The sequence below is a fragment of the Accipiter gentilis genome, unplaced genomic scaffold (genome assembly GCF_929443795.1).
Source record: "Accipiter gentilis unplaced genomic scaffold, bAccGen1.1, whole genome shotgun sequence".
NCBI classification, from domain to species: domain Eukaryota; kingdom Metazoa; phylum Chordata; class Aves; order Accipitriformes; family Accipitridae; genus Astur; species Astur gentilis.
This window is the reverse complement of record NW_026061141.1, coordinates 706,776-724,782: the sequence shown is the minus strand read 5'-3', so window position 1 is coordinate 724,782 and position 18,007 is coordinate 706,776. Positions and strand designations below refer to the sequence as shown.

General features: G+C 46.9%; 2 protein-coding genes across 4 annotated transcripts in view; both read left to right on the top strand.

The window, feature by feature from the left end:
- Window positions 1–2,372: 2,372 nt before the first annotated feature.
- LOC126037486 (electroneutral sodium bicarbonate exchanger 1-like) overlaps window positions 2,373–18,007 on the top strand; it is a 157,925-nt gene continuing 142,290 nt past the window's right edge. Inside the window, exon 1 of the mRNA XM_049797818.1 lies at window positions 2,373–2,839. Coding sequence (XP_049653775.1) covers window positions 2,498–2,839 — 342 coding nt within the window. The 5' untranslated portion in view covers window positions 2,373–2,497. The remainder of the gene's footprint in view (window positions 2,840–18,007) is intronic.
- LOC126037491 (electroneutral sodium bicarbonate exchanger 1-like) overlaps window positions 12,803–18,007 on the top strand; it is a 149,550-nt gene continuing 144,345 nt past the window's right edge. For 2 of the 3 annotated variants that reach the window (XM_049797825.1, XM_049797824.1), the window contains exons 1-7: window positions 12,803–12,925; window positions 13,654–14,267; window positions 14,880–15,131; window positions 15,944–16,012; window positions 16,556–16,729; window positions 16,829–16,966; window positions 17,445–17,545. In XM_049797825.1, coding sequence (XP_049653782.1) covers window positions 14,046–14,267; window positions 14,880–15,131; window positions 15,944–16,012; window positions 16,556–16,729; window positions 16,829–16,966; window positions 17,445–17,545 — 956 coding nt within the window. In that variant the 5' untranslated portion in view covers window positions 12,803–12,925; window positions 13,654–14,045. The remainder of the gene's footprint in view (window positions 12,926–13,653; window positions 14,268–14,879; window positions 15,132–15,943; window positions 16,013–16,555; window positions 16,730–16,828; window positions 16,967–17,444; window positions 17,546–18,007) is intronic. The other variant, XM_049797826.1, reaches the window with a different exon arrangement.

Below are 18,007 nucleotides of genomic sequence, written 5' to 3'. Positions count from 1 at the left end.
AGGGTTTTTTTTATTCTGTTGTCCTTCTCTTTCCCTGACCCTTTGTGGTGCTCTCTACTCTTTTCATTCATGTCTTCTCTCTCTCTCTCCAACCTCCTGTGCTTTTCATAGTCTCTCTCTATCTCTTGTCATTATTATCATCTGACGCTCTGTGTTACTTTCTGTCCCATCGTATCATGTTGTATGTTTCTCCTGCTTTTTTCTTCATCTGTCCAGATCCCTGTCCCTTGTTTCTTCTATTGCTGTCCCTCTGCCTTGCTTCCTCTTGCCATCTTTTCTGTATTTCTCTCTGTTCCCTTCCCTCTTCCATCCTTTCTAACTGTATCCCCCTCTCCAGCTAGCTGTCCCTTCTCTTTTCTCTCTTCCTCCATGTCTCTCTCACAGCCTATCAATGACAGTTGTTTTTTCCTCCAGTGCTGTCCTGCTCTGTCCCTTGTTTCTCACTCTCGTTCTGTCATGCTCCCTGTGTCTTTTTGGAACTCCTCCATCTCTGTCCTGTAGCCTATCACTATTTTTTTCTTCTGCCATCCCTTTGTCCTTCTTTCAGTCTTTGTGTCTCTCTCCCTTTGTTCTCCCTCCCTTCTTTTTTTTCCTTTCTTGCTACATCTCTGTTCTGTACCACAAAAGCACGGAGGGTGTTTAGTAACAGAGAAGAAGGATATAGGCAAGGACAAAGGAAATTAATGGCTGTTATTCGGGAAGAAAGGGGAAGAGGGCCTAGACGAGACTTGCCCCGACTGGGCAAGGATCAATGCGCTTTGTGTAAGAAATTCAGTCATTGGTAGAGGGAATGCCCAGGGAACAAGGAGCATCAGAGGGCTCAAACAGGAAGAACAGTAGCCTCTGTGAAGGGAGACTGACGAGAACCTGGGGAATCTACCCTAGCAGATCCACTGGTTATAATTAAGCTAGGGAAAACAGAACAAGAGGTAGAATTTTTGGTAGATACAGGAGCAACATACTCGGTTTTGAATCAGGCTTTGATGCCCCGGGGAATGATTATGTCACGGTGAAAGGAGCGACTGGCCAAAGTGAAAAGGCATAGTTTTGTAAACCTTTAGAATATAAATTAGGAAAACAGTGGGGCATTCATAAATTTTTATATATGCCGAACTCCCCAAAGGCCCTTTTGGGAAGGGACTTGTTGGAACCATTGGGAGCAAAAATTGTATTCAAGAAGGGAGAAATTACTCTGGAGGTAAAAGATCAGCAAAATATTCAAATATTGAGCCTAACCTTAACCAGTCTCCCCCTAGAAGGAATCATTAATGAGGACATCTTAAAGCAAGTGTACCCGGGGGTATGGGCTACCGATGCACCTGGAAGAGCGAAAAGTGCTCCACCTGTTGAAGTTAGGATCAAGGAAGGCCAAAAGCTGGTAAGAATTAAACAATATCCCCTAAAGAAGAAAGACAGAGAAGGAATCCGGCCGGTGATAGAAAAATTTTTGCAGTTGGGACTATTAAAAGAGTGTGAGTCTGAATTCAATCCCCCTATATTACCTGTTCGGAAGCCCGATGGGTCATATTGGGTGGTCCAAGACTTATGGGCGGTGAATAAGATAACTGAAGATCTTTACCCGGTAGCGGCGAACCCATAGACCCTGTTAACCGTACTAACACCTGAATTGACTTGGTTTAGTGTTTTAGATTTGAAGGATGCTTTCGTTTGCCTCCCTCTCCATGAAGCCAGGCAAAACTTACTCACATTTGAATGGGAAAAGCCCAAGAGCGGTCGAAAGACCCAGCTCACTTGGACGGCCTTGCCACAAGGATTTAAGAATAGGCCTACCGTTTTTGGCAATCGGTTTGTGAAAGACTTGGAATCCTGGGAAACCCCGTCTGAGGAGGGGAAGCTGTTGCAGTATGTGGATGATATCCCGATCGCCACCAAAACAGAGAAAGATTGTACGACGTGGGTGGCGAGTCTGTTGAATTTCCTGGGACTTCAGGGGTACCGGGTATCCAAGAAAAAGGCACAGGTAATGCAAGGCAAAGTGAATTATTTGGGCTATGAAATTAGTGCGGGACAAAGACCTTTGGGACAGGCCTGTAAAGAGGCAATATGTCAAACTGGGAGACCTCAGACAGTAGAAGAGTTATGGACTTTTCTGGGAATGACAGGGTGGTGCCGATTGTGGATCTATAATTACGGATTGCTTGTTAAACCACTGTATGCGTTGACAGCCACTAAGCAGAAACACCTTGAGTGGAATAAGGAGACCGAACGAGCCTTTGAGCTACCGAAAAAGGCTTTGATGTCGGCCCTGGCCTTAGTACTCCCAGATGCGAGTAAGCTGTTTCTTCTTTACTCCCATGAGAAGCAGGGCATTGCTCTGGGAATATTAGCACAAAACCTGGGCCCGTATCGATGGGCAGTTGCCTACCTCTCTAAGCAGTTAGACACGACTGCAAAAGGTTGGCCTGGATGCCTGCGGGCGGTTGCGGCTGTGATACTAAATACACAGGAAGCCCAAAAGTTTACTCTGGGCCAGAAGATGACTGTTCTGGTGTCTCACGCAGTATCAGCAGTACCGGAAGCAAAAGGCGGACACTGGCTCTCTCCACAAAGATTCCTGAGATATCAAGCTATATTGGTAGCGCGGGATGACGTGGAGATTGTAGTCGCTAACATTGTCAACCCAGCTTCTTTTCTCAGCAGGAACACAGGAGAACCGGTACATCGTGACCGTTTGGAAACCATCGAAGCAACGTACGCCAGTTGCCCAGATGTGAAAGACGGCCCCATGGAAAACGGGGAAACTCGCTTCACAGACGGAAGCAGTTACGTCCTAAACAGTAATCGACACGCGGGATACGCCGTCACTGCCAGCCAAGAGGTAATAGAATCGGGGGCTTTGCCCAGGAACACCTCCGCACAGAAGGCAGAAATAATTGCTCTAACCCGCGCCCTGGAATTGGCCCAGGGCAAAGTTGTGAACATTTATACAGACTCAAAATATGCCTTTGGAGTTGTACACGCACGTGGAGCAATTTGGAAGGAGAGAGGACTAGTGAGTTCTCAAGGGAAAAATATCAAACACGCAGAAGAAATTCTGAAGTTACTGGAAGCTGTCCAGCTCCCTAAGAAAGTAGCAATTATGCATATTAAGGCACACCAGAAAGCGAGCTCAGATTTGGAAAAAGGGAACGAGCTGGCGGACAGAGAGGCAAAACAAGTGGCCAAAACACAGGTAAAAACAGAAGGGGCCTTAATTCCTGATAGGTGGATTTCCCTAGAAGGTAAGCCAGAATACACTAAGGAAGATCAAAAGCTCATTACAGGTTTAGAAGGGTCATATAATGAAGAGGGGTGGGCTCATACCCCACAGGGAAAGCTAATCGTTCCCTCTTGCTTATTACGGCATTTGATAGGGGAGGAACATAGGAAAAGACATTGGGGAACAGAAGCCCTGTATAATCATCTGATAGGAGAAATTGTGGCTAGGAATTTATATGCCACGGTGAGGCAGTGTGATCGCACAACAGTGTGATCTTTGCCTCCAGACTAATCCTAAGAGCACCCCCAAGCTGGAAATGGGCCAGACTGGAAAAGGCAATGGGCCTGGACAACAATGGCAAATTGCTAATGTTTATTCATTACTAAAACACACCCACTTGTGATTTGCAGCTATGCGTGTTCCGTAGCTTTCTCATGGGAACTTCTTCAAAAGTTACTTATGAAGTTATGCCAAGGTCACACTGTCCCTGTTTTTCTCCTGATATCAGCAAAGCCAGCTATTTTCGGCCAAGGCCTAGTCTTGCTGCTCAAACTGACATTCTTTCACACAGAACTCTGCTCGCACAGCTTTTCTATAGACCCATGTCCTTTTTCATGAAGCCAATTCCCAACAATTCCCCCTTTTTCTTTTTGTGCGAGTAGAGCTTGGTGTGTCAGCTTTGAGACTCCTTTTATCATGCACCCATACGGAATTCTAACTATTACACAGATTAATATCAATATACCCAACCATCATAAGGCTTCCTTAATCAGTGACATTACCCATAGTGTTATCCCGCCGAATATTGATTGTAACACTCCATCAAACCAACTAGTTTCTTGCTGGATCTTTGTGTATGTTTCTTCAGCCAATCTATTTGTTTGTATATAGATTGAGGTAAAATTTTAACACCTGCTGTATTGCCCTTTGCAAAGATCTGTGAACACAATTAATTAAACACAGTAAAAACAACATTATACCTAATAAAATACATAAGCACACAAAAAGAGGTTTGATTAATAGCTTTAGCTAGTGACACCCAAACATTCTTACTGTCCCATGGTGTTAACCGATGTGGATCAATCACCGGTGTCACTGTCATGCTGCTTACTACAGTCAGTGTGTTCCATATCAATCTCAGCATAAGGTTTCAAATTTATGGGTAAATCAGGAACGTATCTGCCAGACATGGAGGATGTGATGGGGTTTTTTTGTTGTGGGTTGGTTTTTTTTTTTTTTTTTTTTTTTGTCCAATTGCTGCCAAGGCTTGCCATCCCGGTGCACTTAGTTGTCTTGTAGAAGTTAAGGTACCGCTGCCCCACAATAAATCCAGCAGCGGCTGTAAGTCTGTATTTGTAATACCACAACAAGGTTGAATCCACTGTAGGTCTCCGTTTAAATCTTTCTCCCTCTTTTTGTTTTTGAGCAATCCAGGCTTGCTTAATAAATTGGGATGCCATTTTCCTTAATAAGCTGAACAAGGTAAAACTATTACAATAGCTAAAATCACAGTAACTACAATAATGCCCATAATTCTTTGAGCCAACCCGTTACCCCTAATGACCCAGACCATGAGGAAAATGAACCATCTATACATTCTTGTGCCATCTTGCTCCACGAACTCAGCCCAGCAATCGGTAGGTGCCAGCTTTCCGTGGGCGTCCCCACAGAGGCAACGATGGCCTCACTGTACACCAGCCCGATGCTCTTCGGAAAATCCCAGTATTTATACATTTGCAGAGGAACGGGTTTTAGCACACGTGGCCAGCGGGTGCCAAAAGTCCGCCTCGGTTGCAATCTATGACGCATGCGCTCGCTGGCCAGGCGCGCTGCACGAGTCATAGCCATCTTGTCTATTGGTTCATGGGCTTTACGATACAGTTGCGATGCACAGAGAATCTTGACCTGTTATGTTAGCCAAGGTGACCTATACATTAGTTTTTGGCTGAGGTAGTATTCATATTGCCACATCATCTATGATGCTCCAGATGATGATGGTCATGCAAATCGAACAGGAGTCCATCGTGGGCCTGTATCTGTGGAAACACAATCAACCTCGTTCCCAGGTTATTAATGGAAATAGACCTTACCCCTAATTTTGGCTTTAACTAACTTTTACCCCACACTGTCTTCCCGTAATCACACTATGTTTAATCAAATTATGCTTTACACACTTTTTACCTAAAGCAGGTTCTATATACAATAAGGCACGCTGTTCTGAAAACCTCTCTGAAGGACTCCGTGTCCACTAGTAATACTCTATTAGTTAGAATCTGTCAGATCAGTGGCTCCAGCACCCGCCGGTGCCGTGCCAGTCGCCATTGGAACAATTCCGGGTCCAGCATCAGTGCGAAGCCATGGCTTGTCCCACTTAGCCAGGATCTCCCAGTAAGTTTTACTTCTGCTGATCTGCACCATTTCCTGGATTTTGGGTCCTTATACATTACCATGATTCCTGTACTTTGTTGCGTCCTTTCTGCCTGTAAAAGAACATGATGCACTACCATTGGTGGGTCTTTGTGATCACCTGTCAATCTAAGATAATTTAGCACAAATAAGGCTTTGGCCAATCGTTCCTCTGGGAGTAAGCCCTGGGTTCCCCCCTTTTGTTTTTGCAGCATGTTCTTTTAGGGTTTGGTTGGCCCATTCGACAATAGCCTGTCCTGTGGGAAGATGTGGAATACCGGTACCGTGGTGAATTCCCCACAAATTACAAAATCGAGCAAATCGTGTAGAACCATAGGCTGGGCCGTTGTCCATCTTAATTTCTTGAGGCACACCCAGTACTGCAAAAGAAGCGTGAAGATGTCATTCAATATGTAAGGCCTTTTCTCCAGTTCGTGCCGTGGCCCACATGGCAGCAGGATAGGTATCAATACACACATGCACAGAACGCTTTGCACCAAACCACATGACATGGGTGAAATCCATTTGCCACAACTGCAATGGCAAAAGACCTCGTCGGTTAACCCCACAGCCCAAGCCCAGCCCTTCGTTTTGACAATCAGGGCATGCTTTAACGATACCTTGGGCATCAGTAAGTGGTAAGTCAAATTGCTTTGCTAACATCCTAGCGGGTTGGTGCAAGAACGCATGCGATTGCCGTGCTTTGTTGAAAACGATTCCCTGGAGGAGGCTCCCGTGGCGCTGCAACCAATTGGTCAGCTCTGTCATTTCCCGTTTCTCATCTGCACAGTGTTCTCATACCCAAGAGTTCTACCAGAGGGGTCATATTGCCATTAGTGATACCGCAAAGATTCCGCACCCACTGGATATCTCCCACAAGCTTCTGGACATGATGTAACATTGAAATTTCTCATGTTATTTGAACCTTCTGAGGTTTAACATTGCTAGCATTTATGTGCCACCCCAAATACTTCCAAGGTGCTGCCTTTTGCACCTTTTCAGGAGTGATTATTACTCCGCGATGGCTTAAGATGTCCTGCAATTGAGTTAAAATCTCATCCTGTGGCAAGTTACTGAGGTAACTGCTTTCTTACAGGCTCTGATGCCCAGGCCACATACACCTGACGCATCGTGGGGGAATTGCGCATTCATTGCGGTAACACGACCCAATGGTATCTCTTATAGGGTTCTGCCTTGTTAATCGATGGTACCGAAAAGGCGAACCGTTCAGCGCCATCTGGGTGCAATCTTTTAGATTTATAATTAACAAATCCCATTCTTCTGGAAGCATAACTGGAGATGGCAAACCTGGCTGCAGGGCTCCCATACTGTGCATCACCACATTCACAGCTCTGAGATCATGTAACAGTCTCCGCTTCCCACTTTTCTTGGGAATGGTAAATATTGATGTATTCCATGGACTAGTAGAAGGAACAACTTGTCCCGCTCTCAACTGGTCCTCAACTAACCCTTGTATTTTTAGTAGCCTTTCAGAATTTAGCAGCTACTGATCAATCCAAACAGGTTCATCTGTTTTCCAGTTAATTTTCAGAATCGGCTACCCCTCAGTGACCGCTCCTAAAAAGGATGCGTCACTAACATTGCCTTCATTTGGCTCAATAAATCATGGCCTACGAGGCCAAACAATTCAGTTGGGGTAGTCATGACATACGGACACGTCGTAATGTGTTCACCATCGGGGAACACAAATGTAATTGGTAGCTGACTTACTAAGGTGGCTTGTGTGCCCCCTATCCCTGCAATACCAAAGTTTGGATTGATCGATGGCCATGATGGAGGCCAAATGCATTGTGAAATAATCATAACATCAGCACCTGTATTGATTGTCATCGGTTTCTTGACAACAACTCCATCGGGCCCTTCCAATTGCACCACCTTTTCTGGTTTACCTCTTGTTGTGTCCATGGCAAAGTATACCTGCGGTTTCCCTGGGGAGCCGAATCCACCATCTCCACGTTGTACTTCAGCTGGGTTCGGAACACACGACCTGAATGGAACTAATTGTGCTATTCTGGTACCTTTAGGAATAGAAACAGGAGGGATTAAAATATGAATCATAATTTTCACAGTCCCACAATAATCTGCATCAATAAGCCCTGGGAGCACCAGAATTCCTTCTAGAGCTGTTGAAGATTGCCCCATTAAAAATGCACTAAGTCCAAACCCCAATGGTCCCTTTATGTTGACTGCGGTTTCCACATCCACTCTGGAGCTTCCTGCGGTGGCGGATCTGGTGGTTGCGAGGCTACCTGAGGGCTGGCAGCTCAAGCCCCTTGCATTCGTGTCGTCGCGCGAGGGGCCTTCGCGGTCGGTGTAAAGTTTCCCTTCTTCCTGTATTCTTGGTGGTATGGTTATCTTTCTTACACTTGTTGCAGCACTTACTGTTAACAGTACCTGTACATTTGCTCCTAATGTGTCCACGTTTGCCACAGTTAGAACACTTGACCAAGGGTGTCTTACTGGCCTTGTGTTTCTTTGTAGCTCCTTGGAGAGCTGTGGCAGCATAGGCTACTTTCTGTGAGTCCACTGATCGATCCGTGTATTCTATCATATCAACGATGTCTGCATTTTTCGGCAAATTACACAATGCTTTGCGTGTCTTTTCAGTAGCATTTTCAAAAGCGAGTATTTTGAACATGTTTTCTTTCATGCCCTCGTTCATGTCAGGGTGGTCATAAATTGTATTCTCCTGTTTCACCTGGGTAAAAGCATGGCTGTACATATTGTCTGGTACGGTAAGAAAAGCTTGATACGCCAAGATCTGTGATAGATGATGAACCTCAGTGACACATTGTAACTGAGCGTTCCCTGATGCGAAGGGTCCAGCACCCATCGGCATCTGCATGGTTACTCCCCATAGGGGATCTGTTTGTTGTCGTGATGTTGCTTGTTCCCTATCACAGAGCTTCTCCCACTGCCAGAAAAACACTAACATTCGGGTGGGTGTCAAAATCAACTGTGCTAGCTGTTTAATATCTTGAGGTATCAGCGTATCAGCAGAAAAAATGAATTGCAGTATTTGGTGAGTTAACGCAGATTTGATTCCGTACTGACTCACAGCATTCCTTAATTTCTCAATGACCTTCCAGTCAAACACCTCCCATTTTTTCTGTCCATTTGATGCAATAACTGGGAATGCTTAGAGCATAGTCCCTTCTATAATGGCATCTGTTATTACACCCCTCCAATGTCTCTGCCTTTCTTCTGCAGCGGCTATTGCAGGCGGCTCCGCGTCTGTCACGGGTGCGGTTGGTTTCCCCGTCTCTTTTCCCCATTTCCTTTAACAATTCTAACATTGTCTCTTTTTGTTCTATTATTAGAGTAGCCAAGTCCTTGTTTGCATTATTTGAATCAGGGTGTATGCTAGGTATAATTTGTTCATGTTGAACGGTGGTATCTGAGGGCTGGTTTTTCGTAGGCAGATTTTTACTCACTCCCTGATTCTGTAGGGTTTCCTTTAATCGTACGGTTAGGGAGGCTTGGGAACTGTCGGATGGCTGATTAATATCGGCAGTCCCAGGGAGTGGAGCAGAAGTCAAGGGCACGAGAGTAGGCGAACAAGCTCCAAAAAGTCTCTCTCGCTGCATTATGTTTTTCTCCCCGCTTTTCCCTTTCGCTTGCGGTTGGAGAGAGAGAGCAGCAAAAGCAGACGCAGACGCTTTACGATCTGCTTTCATTTCTTACAGAGTTGTCTTAATCAATTTCCATAAAGTTACAAGATCTTTAACTTCTTTAGACCCGTCACTAATTTCATCCCATAGGGAGGTTCCGATAGCATTCCAGGTACTAAGCTCAGAAGCTGTACCCACACTAATTGAAAGGTTTCTGTCCTTGCTTCATTAGTTTTTTAGCTGATTTATCATCATCAGTTACCATATCCCATAATACGTCTCCTAATCTACGCCATTCACTCTCCTTAAATAATAAATCCGGATTCTTAAAGCATCCCTTAACGCGACCCAGCGCGACTAACCCCGAAATTTGCTTAATGCAGTTTACTCCCCGCTTTTCTAAAAAGCACTGTAATAATTTTAGGGCTACCTCTTGATCCATTGCCGGCCGGCTTCTTGATACTCCTGGGTGCTACCTTGATTAAGGCACCTCGGTTAAAAAGTCTTTGCAGCCTTTTTCCAGTAGCCCTCAGTGACGGCGAACCCCTTTTGGACGGTCCAGGCACGAGAGTTAACACACCAACCAAGACGATCAGCGTTCGGTTAATCTTTTGCCCCCCGGTCGCTGCTACCGGTGCTTCTCAGTGTCCGTCGCTCCAATTCCCCTTTCTTCGGTCCCCGTTCGGGCGCCATTTGTTGGAGCGGCGGAGGAATGCACATAAGTCGACCCAATATGAGTGATAGAAGTGATTCAACTTTATTTGCACGGATAGCTCATATTTATACAGTTTGCGATAATTATGCCTACTAGTCCTAATATGATTGGTACATTGCTAATGTTTATTCATTACTAAAACACACCCACTTGTGGTTGGCAGCTACGCGTGTTCAGTAACTTTCTCATGAGAACTTCTTCAAAAGTTACTTGTGAAGTTATGCCAAGGTCACACCGTCCCTGTCTTTCTCCTGATAACAGCGAGACCAGCTGTTGTTTTCCTCCCAATATCAGTAAAGCCAGCTATTTTCAGCCAAGGCCTAGTCTTGTTGCTCAAACTGACATTCTTTCACACAGAACTCTGCTCTGTGTGAACTTTTCCACAGGCCCATGTCCTTTTTCAGCAAGCCACTTCCCAACAAAAGGTATTCCTAGAAAAAGTTTCCCGTTTATAAAGCAGGAGTTTGTTGGGGCTGAATTACAGTTCCTTTGTAACTGAATTGGGTCAATATTCCGAAAAAGGGGAATATGTTTATTTTTGAAACAGGTCAATACTTGCATGTGTTGTGCTGGCAAGGAGGAGGCTTCTTAAATGTAGAACTTGTTAAATTTAAAAGCACACCTCCACTCTCCATAGTATTGCTTCTATGTTAATTCAGGGTTAAGATATTCGTTCACTTCAGTTTCTGTGAATCTGTTAGGGCAGCGTGCTCTAAGGTGATGGGAGGGAGCAGGGGGAAGAAGGGGAGGAGGAAAAGCAAAATATCTGCAACCTGCTCTTCCATGACTCCTGCAAACTGTAATGTTATTTTTTTTTTCCCAAGCCTGAAAACTGTACTTGGCGGTGGGATTGTGGCTATCTTGTTAATATTCTTCCTTCCTTTCTTGTTTTGGCCTCTCCAGGAAGCGATTCGAGTAATCCTTGGAAATCTTGATGATTTACATGCATTTTCTACAGACCACTATCTTTCTGCGTACCCTTTCTTTCCTACTTGTAAAAGAAAAGGTCCAATGACTTGTATCTGTTGGGCATTGCTTAATTTGACATTCCTGCCTAGTAGTGCGCAGATCTTTAGCTGGAGTACGACTCCTCTGAGCTTCGCAGTTTTACATTAGCTGAAGATCCTCCTCAGTTGTTGCCTTCACCAGAGAACTGATGTATGTAAAAAGAATGTTTTGCAGTGTTTTCAGATGGCCACCCCTGCGTTCCAAATCTGATTTAGCCAGAGAAAACGAACGTGCATATATAAAGTCCCAGGAAGCCCACGTAATGCGATTGCAAGGAAAGCTAGTGCGTTGTTTCAAAAGGTTAATAAAACGTAAAGCGCTCCTTACAGGCGCAGCAGCGTTGGCCCTCTAGTAGAGAAGACCGCAGTAGTTTTCTTGTAAGGTACATTAGGATTAAGTATTGTAGTTGCTGTAGTGTAAAGGGTTACGGAGAAGTTACTCTCCTGAGGCTGTTGTTGCAGAGAAAAGTAAGTTAGTGGAAGGAGAAGCCTTTTCAGTCCTAAGGTGCGTCAGTTTGTGAATCGGATCAGGCCCTTCGGCATCATCTCCTCCCGTGATTCCGAGTGCCCAGGAGTAATGAACACCCGCGTGTTTCCGCCTCCAAGGCATCCCCTTCCAGTCTCGGCAGACTGCGTTATTGCCACCCCTGGTCCTAGCAGGCAAGAACGAGATCATCCTCTTTCTCTGTCAGAAGCTGGTAGGTATGAGAGCAACTTATTCCTGTTGCTGCCAGGAAGAGAAAGTAGCCCAGAGCATCGTCAGACAGGAGGCACCCAAACAAAGGAAGCCTCGTTGTTGGTTTGCTTCGCTAAAGCGCAGCCAGTTTTGCCTGCGTGCTTGAGGAGGGTTTGATTCACGAGCTTGTATTTCTGGAACTGGGAAGTCCATCCACCTGCTCAGGCAGCACCGGGCCCTGCGGAGAACTGCAAGCTCAGAGGCCTGGCGTGATGAGTTGTCCTGCAGTCTGTGTGTCGGGCTCCTCGCTGTAGCATACCTCTTAGTTAATCGCCAGCTGTGGGAGTCCTTGAAGCCAAACTCAAACGAACAATTTCATCCCTTAAAGGAACTGACTGTGTCATCTAGGCAAATCTTGGGCTTCATCTCTGGTCCTCAGGATGCAAATGGAGTAAAAGTATTCATGTTATCTGTTTCTTCCTGAGGTCAGAGGCACGTAAGAAGGCTGCTGCCTGGCGTCACCCATTCGTGCATGCATGAGCTCCTAGGTGTGCGAACTGCACCCCCAGGAAGGAACGTCTGTAACTGTGGCGTTTGTCATGTCAATTATCTTTTGTTCTCCCATTTTGAGGAGGACTGTGAAGTGAATGTAATGATGTTAGTCCTGTGAATCCTAGTCCTTTTCAGGTTTAAAAATAATTTTTAAAAGAATTACTTTTTAGTTAGGAAAGCTAATGAGGTTTTCTTCACAGGGTTGGGAGAGCCTGGCATGTTGTTTTTTGCGGGAAGATGTGAGGACTGAAGCCAGATGCAGTTAAGGAAACACAGTGCTATGAATGCAAGCAACTGATGGAAGAGTGTCACCTGGATGAGTGTTTCTTGTAATGTGTTACTAGCGTATGGTGTCTCCTCACATCTCATTTCTCCGCTGTGTAGTTCGATGTGTCACTTGTTCAGCTGCTGCTGCTCATTAAATATAAATCTCCATTGGCAGGAGCAGTTACAGGGTCGTGGATCTTGGACCAAGATCCTCAAAACCCCCTAGCTATGCGAGGTTTCCCTGCCGCACGTGCACTGCCTTTGTGTCCTGACGCTCTGTTTCTCCAGGAATGTCAGTATTTGCGTGGGGAGTTTCAAGGACCTGCCTGTGGACGCGACGGCCCCTACACCCCTGATGTATTCTTCTGGTGCTGCATCCTCTTCTTCGCCACCTTTGCCCTGTCAAGCTTCTTGAAGAAGTTTAAAACCAGCCGCTACTTTCCAACCAGAGTAAGTAGAAGGAGGTGGCCAGTGTCCATCTCCGCACTCGTTTCCCAAAATGGCTTTCCTGGAGCACTAAGCAGTATTTGCCCTGCCTTGGTCAAGCTGGGAAACATTGGCCTTGCAGGCCAAGCTCTCCAAGAGCTTGGATGTCCCACACTCATTTCCATGAGTGCAAAATCATCGTAGCGTTTCCCACCTGCCTCGTGACCTGCCCCAGATTGAAGATTTTTGGGGTTTGATTTTTTTTTTTATTTTTTTTCTTCTCCTCAGGTAGTAGGAAATCAGGTTTCCCAAAGGTTTGGGGGTTGGGGGTTTCGGTTTGTTTTTTTTCCCCTACCTTCTGCGCATTATGTGCTCGAGTGGAAAGTAGATTCGAATGAGGAGCTTCCTTTTGAGGACTAAAGGATGCCTCAGTGCCTTGTTGCCATTGTAGCTGTGAGTGTAGCTGTAGTGGCAGACATGTTTTCTTATTTTTAATATTATTATTATTATTTTTAGATTTTGACTTAAACCAACCCTTGTTGGCCTAGTTAAGCTTTTTTTTATTGTCTGACCCCAGATCTCACAGGGACAAACACAGCAGCAGTATCTAAGCAAGGGATCAGGCTGCATGTGCTCAGAGGGGTGGTGGGATTTGGTTAAGCAGCCTTAATGTTGTGGATGTCTGCAACTCTTGCATCTCACCTTAGGGCCCTGTTTGCCATGCCCCTCTCACCTCTGGTTTCTCGCCCCAGGTACGGTCCACAGTGAGCGACTTTGCTGTTTTCCTCACCATCGTCATCATGGTGCTCCTTGACTTTGTGGTTGGGATCCCATTGCCGAAGCTCCAGGTCCCCCATGCGTTCAAGCTAATGGGGTGTTTTGGCACGTGGGGGTGCCACAAGGTGATGCCGGGGCAGGGCAGGGCTGAGTCTGGAGGAGATGCTGGTGGTGTGACCATCTCCTCTTCCACCTCCAAGTGCCTTGCTTCCTCCTGGAAATGAGAAGATGGCCCCAAAACTAGATACCTACAGGGGAAGTATCTAGAGCTGCTTGCAAGGAGGAGACTGGCACTGCTGAAGCCCCCGGGAGAGGGGGACATGAAGCCAGGGCTGGGAGGTGCTCTGACGCAAGGAGGGAGGGGAAAATGAAAGCCAGTGGAGTGCCTGGGCTGGGAGACAATGCTGATGTGTGGGCTTTGTTGCAGCCTACCAGAGACGACCGCGGGTGGTTCATCAACCCCATAGGACCCAACCCTTGGTGGACGGTGTTGGCTGCGCTCGTCCCAGCTCTGCTCTGCACCATCTTGATATTCATGGACCAGCAGATCAGTGCCGTTATTGTGAACAGGAAGGAGCACAAGCTGAAGGTAAGGGCCTGCGAGAGATGACTCCAGCCCCTTCTGGGCTGCAGGTCTGGGGGGAAGCTCTTATTCCCGATGCTTTCTGAAGGCATTGGTTTGGGACAAGGTCAGGCTGCGTGGCAGGATGCTCTCCTGGATTAACGATGATGCAGGGAGCAAGTGACAGGGCAGTATAGATGAGCAACCTTTTGGAGGAGCAAATTAATCTTGGAGCAATAGAGAACTGCGTTTTTGTTTTAAAATGGCAGCAGCAGCAGGTGTGGGGAATGAATTGTTTTGATGCGCTGCCAGGGATAACTCAGAGTCACACCTTCCTTGCAAGCGGTAGAATTTTCTTTGTGAGTGGAAAAAATGGTTTGGTGCTTTTGGGTTGTGGCTTGTTGTTTTTTGGAGAAGTATTTAATGCACAAGCTCTGCATATCCATTGTGTCTGAACTCCTGCCAGATTTTCATGCCAGGTGCTTGTGCAAAGCCTGCATACACCCTTGCTTGTTTCCATTTCTTGTTTTGAATTCTGAAGAAGTTGACTTGTGCTCGAGCAGGGTTTGAGTCTGACTTGCGACGTTATCCTTGCTCTTGTGCTATGGGATGCTCTGTTTCTTGTTTTCCTGCCTGCAGAAAGGATGCGGGTACCACCTGGACCTTTTTGTGGTGGCCGTGATGCTCGGGGTGTGCTCTGTGATGGGGCTGCCCTGGTTTGTGGCTGCGACCGTCCTGTCCATCACCCACGTGAATAGCCTCAAAGTAGAGTCTGACTGCTCAGCTCCAGGAGAACAACCCAAGTTTCTGGGGATACGAGAGCAGAGAGTCACTGGCTTGCTGATCTTTGTGTTCATGGGCTGCTCCGTCTTCTTCACTTCCGTGTTAAAGGTGAGAGGAAAATGCAAACCACCCAACAACCGCGAGCTTGTTGGAGGTTACAGAAAAACAGTCCCCTCTCTGCAGGCCTGAGTAGTTAGTTGTGGAGCGGAGGAGGAGGAGGTGGTCCCAACCCTTGGGGCTTGACCCACGGTGGGAACCAGCCTCGGTTAGGTTTTGCAGCCCTTCAGGCCCCCGTTTGGTGTGCTCGAGGCGAGCAAGCAACGCAACTGCTTGAATTTTTGGGTGTCTTTCAGGCCCACCCATGTTTATGGGTTACAATTGAGCATATTCAGACGAGCACATCTGCTCTGTTTCAAACAGGCAGCCCTTTAGTGGCTGCAATTTGCTCCCCAAATGCCGCGGAGCAGCCGTTCCCAGGAGCTAAACACACTGAGGTCATCCCTGTGGGCTTCCTTGCACGTTCCTCCCACAAAGTAATCTCGTCTCTAGGCTAAAAGGAGGCCTGTGGCCTTTGCCTGTTGCCCCAAGAATAGGCAGAAGTGTTTCTTCTACCGCCAGAGAATGCGGCATAGGGTAGCACGGGTGAAATCGCCTATTTTCCTCCAACCTTTCTGGAAAATAGGATTATTCTGAGGAGAGATAACTCCCAAGTTCAGCCTAAAGCAGAGCCTTAGCTCACTCGTGCGCACAAAATGGCAAAACAATGGTTAAAATCTGACCCATCTCTAAGCCTGAATGGAAGCTGGAAAGCTTCAAGCAATTTTAGGCAGTGCCTGTGGAAGAGGGTGGTAATACTGAAAATGCAATACAGAAAAAGAAACGGTTGCATTCTTTCTTTTTTTTTTCTTCCCCCCCCCCAGTTTATACCAATGCCTGTGCTTTATGGCGTCTTTCTCTACATGGGTGTGTCGTTGCTCAGAGGAATTCAGGTACGGACTCTTTTACAGCGTGCAGCATGTCGGCTCCCTGGTATTTTGTCTCTGTAGCAGCAGGGAAAAAAGCAGTGGCATGGGAAAAACTTCTCGCAGAGCAAGCAATGAAACTCTTTTGTGTAAGAAAGAGATTGGTGGAGGCACAGGAGGTATATAGGGCTGGGAGGACCAGGCAAGTTCAGCGCTCTCTGTTGCAGGGTTTAGGGCAGGTCAGTGTTTGGTTACGTGAAAAGCGGGGGAATTTGGTGCAAAGGGAAGGCAGTTTCTACCACTGGTGGAAATCCTCATGGGGGGATTCAGTGGGCCGAGAAATGCTAATAATGGAATGGCATGGAATAGTTGCCGTTTGGTGGGCAGCTCTCAGGGGCAAGCCGGTTGCTAGATGGAGCGAAGGGAAAATGGGTGCTGCTCCCAGGAGGAACGCGGTGGGATCCAGTATTTCTGACGGCAAGCGAGATGCTGCAAAGTGCCTCCATGTCTCGAGAGGGCCAGAAACTTGCCGCAGTCCCAAGGTGGCAACCTTTCCCTTTTATTTCGCAGTTCTTTGATCGCTTGAAGCTGTTTTGGATGCTAGCGAAGCACCAGCCGGATTTCATCTACCTGCGGCACGTGCCCTTGCGAAAGGTGCATTTCTTCACGGCGATCCAGCTGACCTGCCTCGTCCTGCTCTGGACCATCAAGGTGTCCCGTGCCGCCATCATCTTTCCCATGATGGTAAGAGCTGCCACCGCTCGGCAGCGGGGTGTTTGCAGCGTTGGAGTGAGAGGTGGCATCGTCTCTGAGCTCACCGCATCTTCCCTCTTATTCATGAAGGTTTTGGCTCTCGTATTTGTCCGGAAAGCGATGGATTTCTGCTTCTCAAAGCGAGAGCTCAGCTTTCTGGATGACCTTATGCCAGAAAGGAAGAAGAAGTTGGACGATGCCAGAAATGAAGCTGGAGAAGAAGAAGAGGTAAGGCTTGCTGTGTCCTCGGGGCTGGACATCTCCATGTGTCTGTGAGATTGCCTGTTTCTCTTACAGCTTGTCTGGAAATGTTGGGGGAAGATCAGCACTCAATCGAAATAGATCCCAATAGCCTGTAACTTTTGTAACCTTTGTTTCCTCAAGTAGCAGTGAGCTGAACGCTTGAATACAGGTGTAATTTTTAAAACGAGTCGTTTTTCACAAAGGTCATTATCATTATGATGATTATTATTAGATGCTGCTGCGGCTGCTGCTGCTGGCAAGACTTGCTCATAATCGTGTTTTGAACACACAGTCCCCCTGCCCCGAAATCTTTGGAGTGAACGGTTTCTCCCCTGCTGCACTAATACCTATAGCTGCCAAGGGGCAGAAGCGGAGGGCAGACTGCTAAGTTTGTGCTGGGCATTCAGCTTATCTCCACTTTGATCAAAGACAGAGAACGTGATTTGTCCCTTTTTTACATCAGGAGTCCAGGAGCGTGATGGAAGCTGCTGCTGCTGCAAGTTCAGTTCAGCTGAACGTGGGGAAGACCAGTGACGTGGATATCCCAAAGCAAAGCAGTGACAGGTAAAGCTCCACCAAGCGCCAGGAACCCCGGCAAGATTAGCTTGAAGGTGTTTGGCAGAGTTTTCTCCACTTGCCTCTTTGTGGGGCATCCCACAGAAACCAGCAGGCAGCTTGGTGGGAAAATCAAATTTGGGGGCAGGGCTGCAGGAAGTGATTGCAAGGCTCTGACCGCAAGCAGAGTGGCTGCAGCACTCGCGTTTGACCCCCAAACCTTGCCTCATCAGTGCTTTTACGGTAGCTGGAGATCCTCATACTTAACACATGAGGAGTTGCAGGCGTGATCTGTACCAGCAGTGGCTTAGGAACCCGGACCGGGGCTAAGCCCCAGCAAGAGCCTTTGCACAGAGCTGTTGCTCTGCAGCTCCCCGGCTTGCCTCCCAAAACTCCTCATCCAGCAAAACCTCCCACACTTATGCAGAGCTTTGATTCTCGGGGCTCCGCTGTTCCTCTTGCTGATGCTAA